This window comes from Urtica dioica, chromosome 9 (genome assembly GCF_054948205.1).
Source record: "Urtica dioica subsp. dioica isolate 48M chromosome 9, U.dioica_male_clone48M_v1_H2, whole genome shotgun sequence".
Lineage (NCBI taxonomy): Eukaryota > Viridiplantae > Streptophyta > Magnoliopsida > Rosales > Urticaceae > Urtica > Urtica dioica.
In genome coordinates, this window is record NC_142764.1 from 373,212 (window position 1) to 397,648 (window position 24,437).

General features: G+C 41.0%; 1 protein-coding gene and 1 pseudogene across 1 annotated transcript; one reads left to right on the plus strand and one right to left on the minus strand.

Annotated features, from left to right (window-relative positions):
• Positions 1 to 11,214: 11,214 nt before the first annotated feature.
• Positions 11,215 to 12,755, plus strand: LOC149384589 (Ribosomal protein L34). The gene is made up of 2 exons (XM_089626723.1): positions 11,215 to 11,538; positions 12,245 to 12,755. Exons 1-2 carry the CDS (start codon positions 11,331 to 11,333, stop codon positions 12,499 to 12,501), a joined length of 465 nt encoding a protein of 154 aa, XP_089482849.1. The 5' UTR covers positions 11,215 to 11,330; the 3' UTR covers positions 12,502 to 12,755.
• A 162-nt stretch (positions 12,756 to 12,917) lies between these two features.
• On the minus strand, positions 12,918 to 14,195 carry LOC149384590 (cysteine protease XCP1-like; annotated as a pseudogene).
• Positions 14,196 to 24,437: the final 10,242 nt, after the last annotated feature.

Below are 24,437 nucleotides of genomic sequence, written 5' to 3' on the forward strand. Positions count from 1 at the left end.
TTGGAAAAGGTTTGTGAACTTTTGAGTCCAAGTGTTTAGCTCAAGCTTTGTTCATTTGGATCCATGAGGTCAATGTCACAAATCACATCGAGTAGGAATAGTTAAACTAGAAGTTAATTCCAAGTTTTGTGAAAATTGTAAAAAGGGTATTTTTGTCCTTTTGGACATAGAATGAAATGAATGTCAATAAATTTTTTGACAAGGTCATTTGATTACTTGAACCCACTTGGCCAAGTTAGTTTAATTGGGCCTTGTGGATTAATTTCATTTCATAAGAATTTTATTGAAAATTCTTAATGGGCATTTTTCATGTTGTCATGAACAAATGGAAAAGCTTCTAGAATGCCTTTCTAGAAGGTGTTGGGCGCCCACTACCCAAAAGAGAAATGGAGATTATTTTGTGCATGAATGTATTTAGATACTTGCCAAAAAAAAAGAGGAAACAAATTTCCTATGCATGGCAATGGGAATTTCGGCCAAGACTAAGAGAGGAACAAAATAGGAAACAAATCCAAGGGCTTCTAGAAGCCTTGTTGGCCCTGTGACTTAAGAGGGTAATGGGCAATATTTGCTCATGAATATGTGATATTCTATAGAAGAGGAAACTACCTTATTGAAAGTGAGACCTCTCCTATAAATAGAGCCCTCATTCTTCACATTTCATTCATCCCAAGTTTTAGAGATTTGAGACCTTCTCTCTCTAGCTTGGCCGACTCCTCTCTCTCTCTCTCTCTCTCTCTCTCTCTCTCTCTCTAGTCAATTTCGTTTTTTGTTTTGGAACCTAGGTCCTCATTTGACCTAGCGTTTTTAGCTCTTCGACTTTAAGGTTTGTTCTTGTGTCGTAGTGTTTAAAAGTGCCCACTCACTAATACTTTTTCTCTCGAGTGATTCTTGTGATAGAAACCATCGTGGTTGCTCCTGTTGCCGAGGAAAGAAGAGAGACGTGCTGCGTGGAAGACGAACGTTTTCAGCCTTCCGAAGGCTCATCAACGTTCAAGTTTCTAATAAGGTTAGTAAATTATTCATGCTCATAATAGTTTTTATTTACATGTGCTTGCTCTTTGTCTAGGTTAGTAAAATCGTTTTACTTGTCAAAAGAAAATTTTTAAAATTCCGCCGCATACCGAAGCGTCAAACTTTTTCTTAAACCCTAGATTAATTCCAACAAATGGTATCATAGCTATGGTCAAAGATATGCATGTACATTTATTTAAAATTATGATCTTGAAAATCGTTTTCGAAACTTACTTATTTTTTGACAAGTTAGAATTGTTATCCTAGATTTTTTTTTTAATTTATTGCTCTTGCCTTTAAATTAAAAATCATGTTGATTTTCTATGAGTTTGGGATGTTATTAAAACACATTAGAATCAGTTCTAAAAGTTTTTAATTTTTATATTGAAAAACGTGTTTTAAACGTTTAAGAAAATTTCGAGTAAATTTTGTGACTAGTTGTATTGTCTTGCTAGTTTCTTTTATTTACTTGAATTGTTTTATGCTTGTTGTTATTTCTTTTATACCATGTTATGACCTTGCTAATAAAACACAAATAAAAGCTTTAACAACTTCCTAAAACGTTCCGTTACACTCGATTCTTTTTACGCACTAAAACCCGCAGTAAAAGTGGCATAACTCTCTGCTCAGAAATCTAAATTTAATGATGCTTAAATCACATTAAAGGTCTGTCTGTCCTCTTTCCAATGCCACAAGTTTTGGGTCAAAAGGACATTGGAGCCGCCAGTTATGGCGATTTTACTCCGAGGTCCGCAGTTGTTCCGAAAGTCCTGTCGTTTTTTTAGAAATCCGGATTTTCAGCCCCACTACCATGAGTTATAGAACTCTAATGAGAAAATTTTCTTGAGCAAAAATGTTTTTCATAAGATTATAAACATGATGTGTAAGATTAAAATATTTTGTTTTTGAAAATTTAACTTGAAATTGAATTTTTACAAAACTAGTTTGAATTTTGAAAAACCGTTTTCATTTTCAAACTTGAAAATATTTTGTCATCCAAATCAAATAAGTTTTCAAAATGTTTTCAAAACTATATCTATATGACATATGTTCAAAATCTATATGCTCTTGAAGATTTGAGTGGGAGGTCTCTTCGTAGACAAGCCGAAAATAAAAAAAGATGTGTAATCTCAAACTTCCATGTATTCGAGTGAGTTGAAGTTCACACTTAACTCATGCACTTTCCCCGAATAGAAAATAGGAAAAGATCCAAGTATGTCCCTTGTGCCTTTATGCACTGACATTGCTCTGAACATGAACTTCTAGGATTCTTTTCTAGTTGCACTGATCATTGCTCAACGAGCTAAGTCCGAAAGTGAGACAATGAGACAAGACCTCCCCTCGTTGGATTGTTTTTCAAAATTGATCTTTTGGACTAAGTGGTTGGTTACACACTTAGACTCAATCCCTAGTAATCCTCCCTCGAGGCTCTGCACAAGGATGTGAGTGATCAAACCAATTTAAAATGTGGCTAGTCAAAATTGGTGTATTGACATCTTAGCTAAGCATTAATAATGTATCATTTACTTATAAATCGAGATTTTTTGCGGCCTTCTCTTGAAGGAGTAAATTATCGTTTGGTTTATAACACCTTTGGATTTTATCAAGTCGTAAATAAAACTTAAATCCTAAACCAAAGACTAATCATAAACTTGTTTCAACTTTTATAGGCAATATGTCTCTCAACCCTCTCTCAGCCATTCTTTCCTCGAATAAACTCGAAGGCGACAATTACGTCAACTGGAAACGTAACCTCGACATAGTCCTTACTGTCGACAAGCACAAATGGGTTCTCACCACCCTCTGTCCTCAAGCGAATAAAGATTCGACACAAGAGGAAAAAGACGCCCTGGCGGCCTGGCTTCGATCCGATGAGATTGCGAGGTGCTATATTTTAGCATCTGTGAACAATGTGTTGCAACAACAACATCGTGATATCGAGACTGCCACCGATATGCTCTACAATCTACATGAGATATTTGGAGGGCAAGGACGTCAAGCTAGGCAACAAGCGGTCCGACAGTTTATGAACTGTCGCATGAAGGCTGGGACTCCCGTTAGAGATCATTGATGCTGAGCATTAGCTATCTAAACAAAATGGAAATCCTTGGATCTGAGATTGATGGGGAGACCAAAATAGATATGATCTTGGAAACTCTTCCCGTAACCTTTGATACATTCAAATTGAATTACTCCATGAACAAGCTAGAGTACACTGTTACCGAGCTCATGAAGGAACTTCAAACCGCTGAGGCATTCACTAAGAAAAAGAGGGCTCTAGGAGAGGTACATGCTACTGCCTCCACCTTTGGATCTAAGAAGAGACCTCGCAAGGCCGAGAAGAAGAACCAACCTAAGGTTCAAACGAAGAAGAAGGCGCCAAAGGCTCCGAAGGTGGATAAGTCTAACGACAAATGCCACCACTGCAATGAGCCTGGTCACTGGCGTAGGAACTGTCCTGCCTACCTCAAAACCAAAGTAAAAGGTATTGTACTTATTACTGAAGTTTGTTTAGTCGCTGATAATGTATCATCGTGGATTATTGACTTCGCTGCTACTAACCATATTTGCTGCTCCTTAACTGGTTTTAGGAAAAGCAAAAGCTTAGAGGATGGCGACTTCTGCTTCAAGTGGGGTGATGGGAGCGTGGTGTCTGCGAAGGCTGTGGGATCCGTGACGCTATCTTTTGAAGATCGCACTTTAAATTTGAATAATGTTTATTATGTTCCTTCCTTTGGGAAAAACTTAATATCTATTGCTCAACTTTTAGAGCAAGATTATTATTTAAAGTTTATAAAGAATGGAATTCGTATTTCTTTTTCTAATTCTTTTGTCACTGATGCATGTATGAAGAATGGTCTTTTTTACATTTATCCCACTCAACCTTCCATTTTGGACACCGAAATAGATAATGATCTAATTAGGGAGCCAAAGAGGATCAAACTTTTTGAATCCTCCGATCTAACAAAATCAACACACCTATGGCACTTAAGACTTGGTCATATCAGTCTAGATAGGATTAAGAGACTTGTGAGGGACGGTCCACTCCAAGCCTCTGCACTAGGTACACTACCTACTTGTGAATCCTGCATAGAAGGAAAAATGACTAAGCGACCTTTCTCCGATAAGGGTCGAAGAGCCACTGAGTTGCTGGAACTAATACATTCTGATGTATGTGGTCCGCTCAGCCAACAGGCACGTGGAGGATACGAATACTTTGTTACCTTCACCGATGATTACTCACGATATGGTTTTGTCTATTTGCTCAAACACAAATCCGAGACCTTTAACGTATTTAAGGTCTTTAGGGCTTTAGTGGAAAAGCAAACTGGCAAAGTGATCAAAACCCTTCGATCTGATCGAGGTGGTGAGTATATGTCTGGAGAGTTCGATGACTTTCTTAAAGAAGAAGGTATCGCTTCTCAGCTTACAGCACCTGGCACACCTCAACAAAACGGAGTGTCAGAGAGAAGGAACCGAACTCTAATGGAGATGGTTCGATCAATGATGAGTTACTCATCACTCCCTCTTTCCTTTTGGTGGTATGCCCTCGAAACAGCCGCTTACATTCTGAACCAAGTTTCGTCTAAAACGGTTCCTGGTACTCCTTATGAAAGATGGACTGGCCGTAAAGTAAATCCGGGCCATATCCGAATTTGGGGTTTCCCTGCACATGTGCTAAGGCAAAAGACTAGCAAGTTGGCTAGTAGGTCAAAATTGTGCCTGTTTGTGGGATATCCAAAGGAAACCAAAGGTTTCATTTTCTATAGTCCCGAGGATGATAAGACTTTCGTTAACAAGAATGCTCGTTTCCTTGAGGAGGACTTTTTGAAAGATGTGAAACGTAGAAGCAAAATTGTGCTTGAAGAAAAGTTGAGTGAGGAAGCTTCTACCTCATCTGTAAGAACTGTTCTTACCCCAACTGAAACACAACCTAACTCTTCAGAATCTCGTCAAGTAGTACTTCGATGTAGTGGGAGGGCTACTCAAAAGCCTGACAGGTACATGTCCTATGGAGACTCTCTCGTAGCCGTCTCTAACATAGATGACCCTGTTTCCTATAACCAAGCGATGGCTTGTTCTGAATCAAACCTTTGGTTTGACACCATGAAAGTTGAAATGCACTCGATGTATGTCAACAAATTCTGGAAACTTGTAGACCTTCCTGAAGGGATTAAACCCGTATGGTGTAAGTGGATATACAAGAAGAAAAGGGGTCCGGATGGGAACGTCGAGACGTTCAAAGCACGACTTGTGGCTAAGGGTTATACCCAACAAGAAGGGATTGACTATGAAGAAACCTTCTCGCCAGTCGCGATGCTTAAATCCTTCCGCATACTCCTATCCATAGATGCAGCTCTCGACTATGAGATCTGGCAAATGGATGTCAAGACAGCCTTCCTGAATGGCAATCTTGACGAGCGCATTTACATGGCTCAACCAGACGGTTTCGTGGAAAAATGTCAAGAGACCAAGGTTTATGAGTTTCTTAAGTCCATTTATGGATTAAAGCAAGCATCTAGGTAATGGAATATTAGATTCGATGAAACTGTAAAGAGCTTCGGTTTTGAGCAATCAATAGATGAGCCGTGCGTTTACAAGTTAATGCACGAAGGTAAAGTTGTGTTTCTGGTACTGTATGTCGATGATATATTACTCATAGGTAATGATGTGGGTAAATTATCTGAGGTTAAGGTCTGGTTAGCAAAGCAATTTGATATGAATGATCTAGGAGAAGCCGCGTACATTCTGGGGATTCAAACCTTTCGAGATCGGAAAAACCAGACCTTGTCGCTCTCTCAAGCATCTTATATTGATAAGGTGATGGATTGCTTCTCGATGCAAAACTCCAAAAAGGGCCAAACACCCTTTAGGCATGGAGTCTCACTCTCTAAGGACCAGTCCCCAAGACTGCACAAGAGATTGAAGACATGAGGAAAATTCCTTACGCCTCTACCGTAGGAAGCCTCATGTATGCTATGCTTTGCACTAGACCTGAAATATGTTTCGTCGTTGGCGTAGTTAGCCGTTTCCAATCCAACCCTGGACCCGAGCACTGGATTGCTGTTAAGCATGTTCTCAAGTATCTTCGAAGAACTAGGAACTTGATGCTTACATACTCAGAAGTACTGACCTGAATATGACGGGATATACCGACTCCGATTTTCAAGCGGATAAGGATTCCAGAAAATCCACTTCGGGATCTGTGTTCATCCTTAATGGTGGAGCTGTTGTGTGGAGGAGTATTAAGCAATCTTGCATTGCTGACTCCACAATGGAAACAGAATATGTGGCTGCTTGTGAAGCATCCAAAGAGGCTGTATGGCTTAGAAAATTCCTTAAGTATTTGGAAGTTGTTCCAAACGTCGACGAGCCCATGACCCTTTATTGTGATAATAGTTGGACTGTCGCTAACTCAATGAAACCTCGAAGCCATAAGCGCTCTAAACATATTGAGAGGAAATACCATTTGATTCGAGAGATTGTGCAGTGCGAAGACGTGGAAGTGAAGAAGATCTCAACGGTGGACAACCTAGCAGATCCATTCACCAAGGCCCTAGCAAACAAGGTCTTCGACCAACATCGAGAGGGATTAGGCATGAAGGACTACACATATCTTCTTTGAGTCAAGTGGGAGTTTGTTGTCAATGGTGCCCACAAGAAGAGTTGTAGTCTTTATTTTATACATTTGATGTAATAAAGTCTCACGAAGACTCTTGCTTTTAATTGCATATTCATTAATAAAAAGTTGAAACGTTCATTCATTCTTCCTTGTCTGTTTGAAGCTTTATGATGAAACCTTAGTCTTTAGTCAATAAACAAACTTAACAACTTACGAAGAGACAAATGTAGATTTGCATGAACAAACTCTTCGTAGTTTGCTTAAAACGATATATTCGCAATCTAAGGGTCAAAGGAATATTGACCTCAGTACGATTGTTAGGAGAATCTATGATGTCTGGTTATGGGGCATTGAGAGTTGGAGACTCTATAGTTCTTCTAGGTATCTTCCGAAGGTATTGAATTGACCAGTGCACTTCTAGAGACAAAATAAGAACAAACCATTTAACCTCTTATGTCTCGAAGTCACTACGTATGAATTGCATCGTGCTTACCTTAATCCTGAAATGAGACATGCCATTTCACAGCTTACGTATTCTCATTTGAGAAAGTCAGAGTACGGACTCACTATGTGATTCTGAACAGGGCCTATTGGTGAAGTACTAAATTGTGAAGATGACATGAGTAACTTTGTGAAGTTCTCATAGATATGGAATTCGTGTACTAGATTGTTGAAATGGAATGTATATCACCTCATGCTTTGTTCCTTGGAATGTGAATAAATGAACTGGCCAGTGTCCAAATTGAGTCCTGACTCTTTTGGATGAAACAATGTGACTTGTTAGCTCCTCGTCAATACATTGTTCCTAACTTATTCACAAGCGACAAAGGAGTTGAGGAAATAACAGCTAGAAGGGTAAAATGGTAATTTTGTAAATCCCGACTAGCTGATGATATTCATGAAGGGTAAACATAGGTAATATTCAGTGGATCCGCTCATCATAATTTGGTTGAATTCTTGAGTAGAAAATAAATTCATTTGAACCGAGAGATTTTCAGTGTCAACTCTTTAGTGGAGTCAGTTGACATTAAGCTAAACTTGGAAAAGGTTCGTGAATTTTTGAGTCCAAGTGTTTAGCTCAAGATTTGTTCATTTGGATCCATGAGGTCAATGTCACAAATCACATCGAGTAGCAATAGTTAAACTAAAAAGCTAAGTCAAAACAAGAACGAGACAAGTTTTGTGAAAATTGTCAAAAGGGCATTTTTGTCCTTTTGGACATAGGATGAAATGAATGTCAATAAATTTTTTGACAAGGTCATTTGATGACTTAAACCCACTTGGCCAAGTTAGTTTAATTGGGCCTTGTGGATTAATTTCATTTCATAAGAATTTTATTGAAAATTCTTAATGGGCTTTTTTCATGTTGTCATGAACAAATGGAAAAGCTTCTAGAATGCCTTTCTAGAAGGTGTTGGGCGCCCACTACCCAAAAGAGAAAGGGAGATTATTTTGTGCATGAATGTATTTAGATACTTGCCAAAAAAAAAAGAGGAAACAAATTTCCTTTGCATGGAAATGGGAATTTCGGCCAAGACTAAGAGAGGATCAAAATAGGAAACAAATCCAAGGGCTTCTAGAAGCCTTGTTGGCCGTGTGACTTAAGAGGGTAATGGGCAATATTTGCTCATGAATATGTGATATTCTATAGAAGAGGAAACTACCTTATTGAAGGTGAGACCTCTCCTATAAATAGAGCCCTCATTCTTAACATTTCATTCATCCCAAGTTTTAGAAATTTGAGAGCTTCTCTCTCTAGCTTGGCCGACTCCTCTCTCTCTCTAGTCAATTTCGTTTTTTGTTTTGGCACCTAGGTCCTTATTTGACCTAGCGTTTTTAGCTCTTCGACTTTAAGATTTGTTCTTGAAGCGTAGTGTTTAAAAGTGCCCACTCACTAATTCCTTTTCTCTCGTGTGATTCTTGTGATAGAAACCATCGTGGTTGCTCGTGTTGCCGAGGAAAGAAGAGAGACGTGCTGCGAGGGAGACAAACGTTTTCAACCTTCCAAAGGCTCATCAACGTTCAAGCTTCCAAAAAGGTTAGTAAATTATTTATGCTCATAATAGTTTTTATTTACATGTGCTTGCTCTTTGTCTAGGTTAGTAAAATCGTTTTACTTGTCAAAAGTAAATTTTTAAAATTCCGCCGCTTACCGAAGCGTTAAACTTTTTCTTATACCCTAGATCAATTCCAACAGCCTGGCTTCGATCCAATGAGATTGCGAGATGCTATATCTTAGCATCAATGAACAATGTATTGCAACAAAAACATCATGACATCGAGACTGCTGCCAACATGATCTACAATATCCTTGAGATGTTTGGAGGGCAAAGGCGTCAAGCAAGGCAACAAGAAGTCTGACAGTTTTTGAACTGTCGCATGAAGGCTGGGACTCTTGTCAAGGACCATATTATGCTGTCAGGGACCTCTTATGTCTCGAGGTCACTACGTATAAATTGTATCATGCTTACCTCAATCCTGAAATGAGACATGTCATTTCATAGCTTATGTATTCTCATTTGACAAAGTCAGAGTTCTAGATTCACTATGTGATGTAGACAAGACCTATTGGTGAAGTACTAAGTTATGAAGATGTCATGAGTAACTTTGTGAAGTTCTCATAGATATGGAATTCATGTACAAGATTGTTTAAATGTAATGTATATCACCTCATGCTTTGTTCCTTGGATAGTGAATAAATGAACTGGCCAGTGTCCAAATTGAGTCTTGACTCTTTGGATGAAACAATGTGAATTGTTAGCTCCTCGTCAATACATTGTTTCAAACTTATTCACAAGCGACAAATGGGTTGAGGAAATAAAAGCTAGAAGGGTAAAATGTTAATTTTGTAAATCTCGACTAGCTGATGATATTCATGAAGGGTAAACATAGATAATATTCAGTGGAAGGTAATCCTCCTCCTATAAATACCCCACCTCATTCACAATTCACAACACACAATTTTGAGATTGAGAGCCTCTCTCTCTACTTTGTGGCCGCCCCCCTCTCTCTCTAGAATCCCTTCTTGTTCTTTGTTTTGGCACCTAGGTCCTCATTAGACCTAGCATTTGTTTTAGCTCTTTGGCTCAAAAACTTTTTCTTGAGTCATTGTGTTTAAAAGTGCCCACACACTAAATCCAACCATTCTCTTAAGACTTTAGTGGTAGAAACTTTCGTGGTTGCTCACAGGTTCAAGAAGACTAGTGAGAGAGGCGAGCTGCGTGGGGAGACGAACGTTTCAACCTTCCTAGGCTTCTCAACGTTCAAGCTCCATTCGAGGTTGGTACCGAGTAAAAACTAAATGTAGTTTTAAAATTTTAAATTATATGCTCATGCATTTTGTCTAGGTTGGAAGAACGTTTTATGTGTTTTTAAAGATATTCGTTACATTTCGCCGCTTGCTAAAAGCGATAAAATTTTTCTTAACCCTAGATCTATTCCAACAGATGTGGGGTTGTGTTTGCTAGAGCACATAAGTGTTTTCGTGCCCCCTCTTTCTAGCGTCAAAATGTTAACGTTCGATTTCGAGCTAACACTTGGGAACTATCGGCGGTTCGACCCAAGAGCGAACCTTGAGGATGTACTATGCTAGTGTCGTCAAACATTAGAGATCACCGACCTTACAGGCGATAGTTCATTGGTTTAAGTCATGTGCAAGACATAAATGGTGAACTTAGAGGGGCACGAAGTGTTTCCCCTCGTCGCGCTTTCCAACTCTTAACATTAGTATGGGTGTAATGTTAAATGACAAGGAGAAGACGTCCTCTAGCTCAGAAGCATTTAGAAAATTGTGTTTGAAGCATGGCTTCTTTCGAGTTGTGAATGACTTTCTTGTTGTTGGCGAGGGGGACATGGACTTGAGTTCGTGGCTGGCACAAGTTCCAAGGGGTCGTTCCGTGAGGCTTATCTCGTTGCTAGATGGCGAGACCTCGTGTGTATGGTCGCATGCTGGAGGCCGTTCTCACTGATTGGGTGGTGAGGCGTCATGGTGGGGCTATAGGGCAGCCTAGGCCTCGCCATCTTAGGACAAAGCCTTGCGTGAATCTTCTTGTCTCAACCTTGTGTGTCGAGACTCTTGGTTGACGAAGCTTGGCCTTTATGTCTTTGGTGAGGCCTCCCATTTTGGGGTAGGTCTCGGTGAGACATGTCTTTTTGGGTCGGGTCTCGCTCAGAGTCTGCGAGACCTCTATGAGGCCTCGCGAAACTTTGGTTAGAGACTGATTTCATTTCTCGGATTCTTTCGTCATTTGTCTTTTTTAGAGGGGCGAGTTTTCACCCTATAACCGACTAAATGGAAGAAATATATGAATATTTTTGCCCTATAACATACTGTATGGAAGAAATATATGAATATTCATTCCAAACTAATCCATTGCAAAAATACTCAAATTGTAATTTTAGCAAAATAGATAAAATTATAAATTTGTTTCATTTGTCTTTTAGCTAAATAAGTTTCAATAAATTATTTAAAAGATATTTTCTAAGGAATTAAAAACTTGACATTTAAAAAAAAAAACAATTAGGAATTTAAACACTTGACTTGCTTTAAATAAAATTAATATAAAAGCTCAAAAGAAACTCTTAGACGTGTAAATATAAATTGCTGAGTTCACAGCCGGTCACATTCCTAGGCAAGAAGAGGACTGGATAAGAATAGGGATAACAGAAGAAGAGAGAAAGTGTAAGAGCGAAAATGGGTTCGATATCAGCGGTTTCAGTGTCGCCATTGCTGTGTAACAGAGGAGGTACGAGGTTTCAGGCCCCGTCGGCGTCGTTGGGTATTTCGAGTGGCTTCAGAAGGAACTCGCCGATCACTATCACCGTCAACTCTCTCCGCTCTCCGCTGCTTCACTGCTCGCTCCTTCCTTCCTCGTCTCTCTCCTTCCCTTCTTCCGTTTCAGGTAACGCCTTCCATGTGTTTGATTATTTGCCAATCTGAAAATGATGACTGACTAACAGACTTTAGAGAAAGGGCCTTGGAAATTAATTAACAAATATGATAATACACCCTAACCACTATCATGGGATCTCTTGGAAATTCTTGATTGGTTATGGTGTATTGAAAGGGTTTGTTCGTTATAGTTCTTTGATCTATCAACCCTTTTAGCCATACGATGCAGTAAGAGGAATTGGTCACTTTGATGTCCCAATGCATATCAATGATATTTGAATGTAATTTTTGTTTTCTTGATTGCTAGTTAGTAACATTTGGTTGTGGCATAAAAAAGGTTAATTCATTAACCCGTTATGTAATACAATGAGAGAGGAATTAGCCGCAGTTGCTGGATTTTAGAATGACCCTTTAGAAATAGACTTGACGGCAAGTTTCCAAAGATGGCACTCCTGAGTGTTTCTGATTTGTAGTTGGTAGTAATAGTTTGTTATTGATTATCAGAAAGGTTAAATCTTTTATAATTCTACCCACTCATTATGCAATACAACGCAAAAGGTTATGTTGTGTCTTTCTTGGTTATGGAATCAAATGGTTACTTATCTATTGTTCTTCTATCAGACCATCAAGCAACACAATACAACAAGAGGAGTTACCCACTTTGCTGTTCCAATCTATCTCTCTGAAACTCTCTGTACATACTATTCTTGAATCAGGGCTGTCTCTGGGTTTGGAGCTGAATTCGAATGTAGGGTTTGGGGCGGTGAAAAGGCCGGGATTTGTGGTAAGAGCGGGAAAGGCGGCTCTTTGCCTGACTAAGAGGAACCGATCTCGGAAATCGCTGGCACGGACTCACGGATTTCGCCGGAGAATGAGGACGACGAGTGGGAGGGCGATTATGAAGCGCAGGCGAGCCAAGGGTCGCAAAATCCTTTGTACCAAGTCATATCCCCGTTCTGGAAAATACTGCTAATCTCCCAGTCCTTGTAGCCTGAATTTTCCTATTCAGTATTTTCTTAAAAAATACATCAAGTGTCCCGGACCAAAAATGTTGTGAAGATGTAAGGCTTTTCGGGTACCTCTGTTTATTTATTTGTTTGCTTTTATTGAGACGGGAAATTACCCGTACCAGCAGAATGGTTTTTTTTTTTGGTACTGTTTCCTTGATTTTACTTACGTGGACATTATCTCCTTTGCACAATAATCTATTCTGTTTCATTGCTTTTTTTTTTTTTTTTTTTCTTAACAAACGATCTTGCAATACGAGAATGTCTAGCATTAAACAATAATAAAAAAAGAATATCCGTGACACAAGAATCTAGCACAAATATATAAATCAAATGGAACGGGGTGATGACAAACAAATACTCCAAATTGAAAAATAGATGGTACTGAAATCAAGACATACTTGGTTTAAAAGCTATTAAAGAGAAGGAGATAAGATGAAGATGATCTATCTCTGCAACAATATTAAGTGTAAATAATTTAAAAGATAGTTGGGTAGGAAGCTTGCTTGGCAATGCCGCATAGACCATCCTGAAGGCCGGAGTCCCTGAGGATCCTGATATAGCCATTCTCGCCCCAATCGGAGCCCCAAGAGTTCTTCACGACCCAATACTTGGTGCCGTCCTCGGTGGCGCCATAGCCGACTACGAGGACTCCGTGGTTGAGACTCGTCCCACAACTTCCGGACAACACTCCTCCGTCGTAGAGCTGGAAAGTAGAGGCGTCCACAGCCACTGACACGGGCTGCGCTGACACTGCCCTCATCAGAGACTCCTCGTCATTGGGAACGTCTTCGTATCCTGTGATCTGGGCCGCGGAGCTCGCTTCAAGACAAGACCCTCCCTCGCTCGCCTCATACGGATATTGATCTTCACTTGCTATGCTATACGGATATTGGCTTCTATGTACTTGAATGCGCTGTCCATGACTCCGCCATTGCACCCTTTGTTGCCGTCTGTCGCACAATCCACAAGTTGTTGCTCTGACAACGACACCAGATTCACGCCCTTTATTTTCGTGATTCCCTCCACGGCTCCCGTGGCGGAAAATGCCCAACAACTCCCTATGCAAACATCATTTATGTAAAACTTATTTTTATCTTTGATAAAAACTATTGAATGTTATGGATTAAAAAATTTATTCCTTTATTATGGCTCATCTCTATAAAAATAATTAGCCAATGGATTTCTAGCTTTATCTTTCTAAATTAATTGTTTGAGCTTAATTGGACTTCTAGCTTCGTCAATACTATTATATATGTTATGTATAATACCGCAACTGCCTTGGTTCTTTACTGGAGTAACAGCCCCTAGCTCCCTCCAGTTGATGCTGTCTGGAATGTCACTGGTAGTGTCGTCGTAAGCAAAGTAACTACTGTTAGCGTAGTTCGTGGGCCTGAACGAGCGAGCTGGCATTGTGAACCCAGTGTAGCGACCCAGAAACTCTTCCCGGGTCAAGTCTGCGAATTTGTTGACACTCATGTTGTAGCTCAGACTCTCTCCATTGTGGAAGAGCGCGATGGAATTCAGATTGTCAATGAATATCTTCAGGCGGTTTTCCTTCTCCTCGACGCTCTCGTAGGTGCGCCCGAACTGAGCCATCCAACGCTCGTGTTGCTCCGCCAGGAACGGCATTTCGGGCAGTTTGCGGGACATGCCTTGTGATGCCAAAGCCCCACAAATCAAGATCACAACAAACAAAAGACTAGACCCCATTTTCATGTATGATATACACTCAAATTATAATTTGGTATATGAATAATGTTTCTCTTTAAGTGATGGTGATGAGTTGGGTCTAAGTTTATGAGTTCCTTCTTGGTATTTATATACACATAACATATCAGACTTCATTGTGACATAGCAGCAATTTTCCAATGAAGAACGTCCGTGGGGAGTCAATCATCTGAAGATTCAAAGTCCAAGCTTTTGACACATATATTAATTTACCTGTGTTTTCCGTGCATGACTTGGGATGTTTCCAAAACCCTAAAATGTAAACGGAAACCGAAATACTAGTTTGGGTTGATATTTCTTGCGTGAATTGTGCTTGGTTAGGTCATGCTCTGCGGAGATTTGATTTTATTTCAATATGTTCATTTCTCATTCAACTAATAATATTTCTAAAAGGCGTTGTAGATTTGTAGCAAAATATAAACAAAAAATTAGCCAAATAAGCCACGAAAGTCTAAGAATTGCTAGATAATAAACCTTTTGTAAATTTTTGTAAATATTCACCTTAACTTATTTACGGCAGTCAAAAAGACAAAAATACCCGACAATATTCCCGCCTATTTTGGATTTTTTTCGTCTTTTTTAGTGCGGTAAATAAGTTGAAATGACTATTTACAGAAAATTAGCAAAAGGTTGGCTATTGTACAAAACACGACAAGTCAAATGGCTACTGTTGTCGCACGAAAATGAACAACGATTAATTATCTCGGGCGGTTCGATCCAAGGCCGGACCAAGTGATCGCACCCGGGCCAAAAATGTGAACTCGTAGACCAAGTTGCACCCTCCAGACCCTGAGGTATGTTTTGGAGGGTGTGACCATGCCAAAGGTTGGCTAGCTATGTACCCGTTTGTCGGGATCAGGTCAGAACGTAGTTCCATATGAATGTGGGGGGCTATCTTGGGCTCAGAGGTTGAGAATCCAAGGCTTTAGAGAAGGACCCGGCTCGTAGCTTCTAGTGAAGAATTTAGAGGGGTCGCTTGTCTCGTAGCTCGGAGTTCTAACTTAAAGGCCAAGAAGCGGGAGTGCAACTTCTGCACTGTAGAGACTCGGGTCACAGAAGAGGAGTGCGCTCCCTCTCGTGGAGGGGTGTCCTCGAGTTTCTGAGCCGAGGGATGAGGAGAGCGCTCTTGGAATGTCACAAGAGCGTGGGTGGAGAGGAGCGCTCAAGGGAGGGGTGTCCCCTTGAGGCCCGTCGAATCGCCGGGCGCGGGGCGCTCGGGGCGTGACGCCCAGACGGGCGCAGCGACTGACTGGCGTCGGGGATGCTTGGCCAAAGCGGCAAGGACGCTCGGCCGAGGCAGCAGGGAGCTCGGCCGAGGCGGCAGGAGCGCCCGGCCAAGGCAACAGGAGCACCCAGCCGAGGCAGCAGGGCGCTCGACCGAGGCAGCAGGAGCACCCGGCCGAGGCAGCAGGGCGGTCGACCGAGGCAGCAAGATAACCCGGCCGAGGCAGTAGGGTGCTCGGCCGAGGCAGCAGGAGCACCCGGCCGAGGCAGTAGGGGCGCTCGGCAGAGGCAGCAGGGCGCTCGGCCGAGGGAGCGTTGTGTGCGCGCAGACGGCCGGGAGCGCAGGCATGCGCGGGCCAGGCAGCCGGGGGCGCAGGTGCGTGCACGGGCCAAAGCGCGCACTCCTCCTCCTCCCTCGGCTCAGAAAGTCAAGGACCCCCCTCCACGAGAGGGAGCGCGCTCCTCTTCTGCGGCCCGAGCCTCTGCAGTACATACTGCCCTCCTGCTTCTTGGCCCTTGAGCTAGAACTCCAAGCTACGAGCACGCGACCCCTCTAAAGCCTTCGCTAGAAGCTACGAGCCGGGTCCTGCCCTAAAGCCTTGGATTCACAAAGCCTCCGAGCCCAAGATAGCCTCCCCACACAAATTGAACTACGTTCTGACCTGATCCCTACTAAAGGGTACGTAGGCAGCCAACCTTTGGCACGGTCACGCCCCCCAAAACACACCTCAGGGTTTGGAGGGTGCACCTCGGTCTACGAGCTCCCGTTTTTGGCCCGGGCGCGATCACTTGGTCCGGCCTTGGATCGAACCGCCCGAGGTATTTAATCGTTGTTCATTTTTGTGCGACAACACAACCAACCACTTAGTCCAAAAGATCAACTTTGAAAAACAATCCCCCAATGGGAGGCCTTGTCATCATCGTCTCACTCTCGGACGTAGCTCATTGAGCAATGATCGAAGCAAAAACGCCTTGGAGTACTCCTATTTAAGTGAGGGTCGCAAGAGCGGCTCTTAGTCCCACGTTGATTGCTTCTTTCATTAGTGTTGGGGATCGCGGGTTACAAACAACAAGTATAACCCTCCCACTTAGTTTTTGGAGTTGGTTCATCGACTCTTATAAGTTCGGAAACGGATATCCTAGTTAGAGAGCGATAGAGCGGACAACTAGAAGAGAATCCTAGATCATCATGTTCAGAACAATGTTATGTTGTCAATGGTGCCCACAAGAAGAGTAGTAGTGTCTATTTATGTACATTTGATGTCATATAGTCATACGAAGACTCTTGCTTGTAATTGCCTATCTATTCATTAATAAAGTTGAAACGTTCATTCATTCTTTCTTTGTTTGAAGCTTTATGATAAAACCATAGTCTTTTAGTCCATAAACAAACTAAACAACTTACGAAGAGACAAATGTAGATTTGCATGAACAAACTCTTCGTAGTTTGCTTAAAACGATATATTCGCAATCTTAGGGTCAAAGGACTATTGACCTCAGTATGATTGTTAGAAGAATCTATGATGTCTGGTTATGAGGCATTGAGAGTTAGGAACTCTATAGTTCTTCTAGGTATCTTCCGAAGGTACTGAATTGACCAGTGCACTTCTAGAGACAAGATAAGAACAAACCATTTAACCTCTTATGTCTCGAAGTCACTATGTATGAATTGCATCATGCTTACCTTAATCCTGAAATGAGACATGCCATTTCACACCTTAGTATTCTCATTTGAGAAAGTCAAAGTTCGGACTCACTATGTGATTCCGAACAAGGCCTATTGGTGAAGTACTAAGTTGTGAGTCTGTCATGAGTAACTTTGTGAAGTTCTCATAGATATGGAATTCATGTACAAGATTGCTGAAATGCAATGTATGTCACCTCATGCTTTGTTCCTTGGAGTGTGAATAAATGAACTGGCCAGTGTCCAAATTGAGTCTTGACTCTTTTGGATGAAACAATGTGACTTGTTAGCTCCTCGTCAATACATTGTTTCTAACTTATTCACAAGCGACAAAGGAGTTGAGGAAATAACAGCTAGAAGGGTAAAATGGTAATTTAGTAAATCCCGACTAGCTGATGACATTCATGAAGGGTAGCATAGATAATATTCAGTGGATCCGCTCATTATAATTAGGTCGAATTCTTGAGTAGAAAACAAATTCATTTGAACCGAGAGATTTTCAGTGTCAGCTCTTTAGTGGAGTCAGCTGGCATTAAGCTAAACTTGGAAAAGGTTTGTGAACTTTTGAGTCCAAGTGTTTAGCTAAAGCTTTGTTCATTTGGGTCCATGAGGTCACTGTCACGAATCACATCGATAGGAATAGTTAAACTGGAAGCTAAGCCAAAACAAGAACGAAAATAGTTAAAAGGGTATTTTTGTCTTTTGAGACAAAGGATGAAATGAATGTCAATAAATTTTTGACAAGGTCATTTTATGACATGTTTCACTCGGCCATGACTTGATCATTGGGCCTTGTGAATTAATTTCATTTCATAAGAATTTCATTGAAAATTCTTAATGGGCCTTTTTCATGTTCTCATGAATAAATGAAGAAGCTTCTAGAAGCTCCTTCTAGAGACATGTTGGGCGCCCAACATACCTAAGGAAAGAGAGTTTATTTTGTGCATAAATGTATTTAGATACTTGCCAAAAGAAAAAGAGGAAACAAATTTCCCACACAAGCATGGGGAATTTCGGCCAAGTAGAGTCAAGGCAAGGCAAGGAACAAAAAAGGAAACAAATCCAAGCCTTCTAGAAGGCTGCCTTGGCCGTGTGACTTAAGTGGGAAAGAGGCAATATTTGCTCATGAATATGTGATATTCTATAGAAGAGGAAACTACCTTATTGAAGGTAAAGCCTCTCCTATAAATAGGAGCCTCATTTCCTCACAATTCATTCATCCAAGTTTAAGAGATTTGAGAGACTCTCTCTCTAGAACTTGGCCGAAGTCCTCTTCTCTCTCTCTCTAGTTTATTTTCGGTTTTCTCTTGTCTTGGCACCTAGGTCCTCACTCGACCTAGTCTTTAGCTCTGCGACTTCGAGACTCGTTCTCAAGTCGTAGTGTTTAAAAGTGCCCACTCACTGATTCCTTCTTTTCGAGTGATTTAGTGATAGAAACTTTCGTGGTTGCTCGAGGTGCCGAGGAAAGAAAGAGAGACGTGCTGCGAGGGGAGACGAGCGTTGCAACTTTCCAAAAGCTTCTACAAGGTTCAAGCTTCAAGAAAGGTTAGTAACTTCCATAGCTCATATTAGTTTTTATTTACATGCATATGCTCTTGTCTAGGTTAGTAAAAACTAGTTTTACTTAAAAAGAAAATTTTTAAAATTCCGCCGCTTAACGAAGCGTTAAACTTTTTCTTAAACCCTAGATCGATTCCAACAAATGGTATCAGAGCTATGGTCAAAGGAATGCATGTGCATGTTTTTAAATTATGAGCTTGAAAATCGTTTCGAAAGTTTACTAATTTTGTGACAAGTTAGAATTGTAATCTTAGATTTTTTTTTAATTTATTGCTCATGCCTTTAAATTAAAAACCATGTTGATTTTCTATGAGTTTGGGATGATGTTAAAACACGTTAGAATCAGTTCTAAAAGTTTTTAATTTTTTATATTGAAAAATGTGTTTTAAAGGTTTGAGAATTTTCGAGTAAATTTTGTGACTAGTTTTGTTTTCTTGCTAGTTTCGTTTATTTACTTGAATCGTTTTATGCATGTTGTTATTTCTTTTATTTTTTATGTTATTACCCTGCTAATAAAACACAAATAAAAGCTTTAAACAACTTCATAAAACGTTCCGTTACACTCGATTCTTTTTCGCACCTAAAAGGACAAAGCTTTAATTTATTTCTTTTTCTTCGAGCTGGAATGTAAACCCGCATTAAAAGCGGCATAACTCTCTGCTCAGAAATCGAAATTTAATGATTCTTGAATCAAATTAAAGCTCTGTCTGTCCTCTGTCCAATGCCACCGGTTTCGGCTCAAAAGGACATCGGAGCCGCCAGTTATGGCGATTTTACTCCGAGGTGCGCGGCTGTCTGAAACTCCAGTTTTTTAGAAATCCGGATTTTCAAACCCCACTACCATGAGTTATAGAACTCTAATGAGAAAACTTTCTTGAGCAAAAATGTTTTTCATATGATTATAAACATGATGTGTAAGATTAAAATGTTTTGATTTTTGAAAGTTTAATTGAAATTGAATTTTTACAAAACTAGTTTGAATTTTGAAAAACCGTTTTCACTTTCAAACTTGAAAATATTTTGTCATCCAAATCAAATAAGTTTTCAAAATATTTTCAAAACTATATCTATATCACATATGTTCAAAATCTATATGCTCTTGAAATTTTGAGTGGGAGGTCTCTTTGTAGACAAAGCCGAAAAATAAAAGATGTGTAATCTCAAACTTTCAAGTGTTAGAGTGAGTTGAAGTTCACACTTCCCTCACGCACTTTCCCGAAATAGAAAATAGGAAAAGGTCGAGTATGTCCCTTGTGCCTTTATGCACTAATACTGCTCTGAACATGTCGATCTAGGATTCTCTTCTAGTTGTCCGCTCTGTCGCTCTCTAACTAGGAAATTTGTTTCCGAACTTAAAAGAGTCGATGAACCATCTCCAAAAACTAAGTGGGAGGGTTATACTTGTTGTTTGTAACCCACGATCCCCAACACTAATGAAAAGTGCAAGTGTCGCCGGACTAAGAGTCACCCTCGTGGCCCTCTCTTAAATGAGAGTACTCAAGGGCGCTTTGCTCTGATCATTGCTCAATGAGCTACGTTCGAGAGTGAGACGATGATGACAAGACCTCCCCTCGGCGGATTGTTTTTCAAAGTCAATCTTTTGGACTAAGTGGTTGGTTACACACTTAGACTCAATCCCTAGTAATCCTCCCTCGAGGCCCTGCGAAAGGATGTGAGTGATCAAACCAATTTACAAGGTGGCTAGTCAAAATTGATGTATTGACATCTTGGCTATGCATTAATGATGAGTCATTTACTTATGAAAGGAGACTCGTTGCGGCCTTCCCTCGAAGGAGTAAAGTGTCATTTCGTTCATAACACCTTTGGATTTTACAAAAGTCTTAATGAAACTTAAATCCTAAACCAAAGACTAATCATAAACTTGTTTCAACTTATATAGGCAATATGTCTCTCAACCCTCTCTCTATCTTTCTTTCCTCGAACCAACTCGAAAACGAAAACTACATAGATTCGAAACATAACCTCGACATAATACCTACCGTTAACAAGCACAAATGGGTACTCACCACCCCGTGTCCTCCTCTGACGAATGATGATTCAACTCAAGAGGACAATGACGCCTTAGCGGCCTGGCTTCGATCCGATGAGATTGTGAGGTGCTATATCTTAGCATCTATGAACAATATGCTGAACAAGCAACATCGTGACATCGAGACTGCCGCTGACATGCTCTACAATCTCCTTGAGAGTTTTGGAGGGCAAAGGCGTCAAGCAAGGCAAAAAGCAGTCCGACAGTTTATGAACTGTCATATGAAGGCTAGGACTCCTGTTAGAGACTTTATGATACTGATCATTAGTTTTCTAAATAAAATGGAAATCCTAGGATCTGAGACTGATGGGAAGAATCTCATAGATATGATCTTAGAAACTCTCCCCGCGTCTCTTGATACCTCCAAGATGAACTACTCCATAAACAAGCTAGAGTACACTGCTACCAAGCTTATGGAGGAACTTCACACTGCTGTAGGTTTCACTAAGAGAAAGAGGAATCAAGGAGAGGCACATGCTACTGAGCGAAAAGCCTCCGCCTCTGAAACTGTGAAGAGACCTTACAAGGCCGACAAAAAGAACTGTCCCGCCTATCTCAAAGCAAAGGAACATGGTATTGTACTAGTTACCGAAGCATGCTTAGTAGCTGATAATGTATCAACGTGGATTCTTGACTCCGCTGCTACTAACCATATTTGCTGTTCCTTGAATGGTTTCAAGAAAACCAAAAGCTTAGATGAAGGCGAGTTCTGTTTCAAATGGGGTGATGGGAGCCTGGTGTCTGCAAAGGCTGTGGGATCTGTGACGCTGTCTTTTGAAGACCGCACTTTAAACTTGAATAATGTATATTTTGTTCCTACCTTTGGGAAGAACTTAATATCCGTTGCTCGTCTTCGTGAGCAAGATTATTGTTTAAAGTTCATTAAGAATGGAATTCGTATTTCGTTTCCTGATAATTCTTTTGTCACTGATGCATGTATGAAGAATGCTCTTTTCTACATCTATCCCACTCAACCTTCTCTTTTAGACACCGAAATAGATAATGATCTTATTAGGGAGCCAAAGAGGATCAAACTTTCTGAATCCTCCGATCTAACAAAATCAACACACCTATGGCACTTAAGACTTGGTCATATCAGTCTAGAAAGGATTAAGAGACTTGTGAGGGATGGTCCACTCCAAGCCTCTGCAATAGGTTCACTACCTACTTGTGAATCCTGCATAGAAGGAAAAATGACTAAGCGACCTTTCTCTGATAAAGGTCGAAGAGCCACTGAGTTGCTGGAACTAATACATTCTGATGTATGTGGTCCGCTCAGCCAACAGGCACGTGGAGGATACGAATACTTCGTTACCTTCACTGATGATTACTCACGATATGGGTTTGTCTATTTGCTCAAACACAAATCCGAGACCTTTAACGTATTTAAGGTCTTTAGGGCTTTAGTGGAAAAGCAAACTGGCAAAGTGATCAAAACCCTTCGATCTGATCGAGGTGGTGAGTATATGTCTGGAGAGTTCGACGACTTTCTTAAAGAAGAAGGTATTGCTTCTCAGCTTACCGCACCTGGCACACCTCAACAAAACGGAGTGTCAGAGAGAAGAAACCGAACTCTTATGGAGATGGTTAGATCGATGATGAGTTACTCATCACTCCCGCTTTCCTTTTGGGGATATGCCCTCGAAACAGCCGCTTACATTCTGAACCAAGTTCCGTCTAAAACGGTTCCTGGTACTCCTTATGAAAGATGGACTGGCCGTAAAGTAAGTTTGGGCCACATCCGAATTTGGGGTTGCCCTGCACATGTGCTAAGGCAAAAGACTAGCAAGTTGGCTAGTAGGTCAGAATTGTGCCTGTTTGTAGGATATCCAAAGGAAACCAAAGGTTTCATTTTCTATAGTCCCGAGGACGATAAGACTTTCGTTAGCACGAATGCTCGTTTCCTTGAGGAGGACTTTATGAATGATGCGAAACCTAGAAGCAAAATTGTGCTTGAAGAAAAGTTGGGTGAGGAAGCTTCTACCTCATCTGTAAGAACTGTTCTTACCCCAACTGAAACACAACCTAACTCATCAGAATCTCGTCAAGTAGTACTTCGACGTAGTGGGAGGGCTACTCAAAAGCCTGACAGGTACATGTCTTATGGAGACTCTCTTGTAGCCGTCTCCGACATGGATGACCCTGTTTCCTATAGCCAAGCGATGGCTTGTTCTGAATCAAACCTTTGGCTTGACGCCATGAAAGTTGAAATGCACTCGATGTATGTCAACAAAGTCTGGAAACTTGTAGACCTTCCTGAAGGGATTAAACCCGTAGGGTGTAAGTGGATATACAAGAAGAAAAGGGGTCCTGATGGGAACGTCGAGACGTTCAAAGCACGACTTGTGGCGAAGGGTTATACCCAACAAGAAGGGATTGACTATGAAGAAACCTTCTCGCCAGTCGCGATGCTTAAATCCATCCGCATACTCCTATCCATAGCTGCAGCTCTCGACTATGAGATCTGGCAAATGGATGTCAAGACAGCCTTTCTGAATGGCAATCTTGACGAGCGCATTTACATGGCTCAACCAGACGGTTTCGTGGATAAAGGTCAAGAGGCCAAGGTTTGTGAGTTGCTTAAATCCATTTATGGACTAAAGCAAGCATCTAGGTCATGGAATATTAGATTCGATGAAACTGTAAAAAGCTTTGGCTTTGAACAGTCGATAGATGAGCCTTGTGTTTACAAGTTAATACACGAAGGTAAAGTTGTGTTTCTGGTACTATATGTCGATGATATACTACTCATTGGTAATGACGTGGGTAAGTTATCTGAGGTTAAGGTCTGGCTGGCAAAACAATTCGATATGAAGGATCTAGGAGAAGCCGCGTACATTCTGGGGATCCAAATCTTTCGAGATAGGAAAAACCGGACCCTGTCACTCTCTTAAGCATCTTATATTGATAAGGTGATGGATCGCTTCTCGATGCAAGACTGCAAGAGGGGTCAAACACCCTTTAGGCATGGAGTTTCACTCTCTAAGGACCAGTCTCCCAAGACTGCACAAGAGATTGAAGACATGAGGAAAATTCCTTACGCCTCTGCCGTAGGAAGCCTCATGTATGCTATGCTTTGCACCCGACCTGATATATGTTTCGCCGTTGGCGTAGTTAGTCGTTTCCAATCCAACCCTGGACCCGAGCACTGGATTGCTGTTAAGCATGTTCTTAAGTATCTTCGAAGAACTAGGAACTTGATGCTTACATACTCAGGTACTGACCTGACTATGACGGGATATACCGACTCCGATTTTCAAGCGGATAAGGATTCCAGGAAATCCACTTCGGGATCTGTGTTCATCCTTAATGGTGGAGCTGTTGTGTGGAGAAGTATTAAGCAATCTTGCATTGCTGACTCCACAATGGAAGCAGAATATGTGGCTGCTTGTGAAGCATCCAAAGAGGCTGTATGGCTTAGAAAGTTCCTTAAGTATTTGGAAGTTGTTCTAAACGTCGACGAGCCCATGACCCTTTATTATGATAATAGTGGGGCTGTCGCTAACTCAAAGGAACCTAGAAGCCATAAGCGCTCTAAACATATTGAGAGGAAATACCATTTGATTCGAGAGATCGCGCAACGCGGAGACGTGGAGGTGAACTAGATCTCTGGCAGATCCATTCACCAAGGCCCTAGTGAACATGGTCTTCGA

What these genes read in the sequence shown, in the direction of transcription:
- LOC149384589 (XM_089626723.1), top strand. Translation starts at nt 11,331, where the DNA reads ATGGGTTCGATATCAGCGGTTTCAGTGTCGCCATTGCTGTGTAACAGA. An exon ending in CTTCCCTTCTTCCGTTTCAG is followed by an intron (nt 11,539 to 12,244) that starts GTAACGCCTTCC and finishes TTCTTGAATCAG; the next exon opens with GGCTGTCTCTGGGTTTGGAG.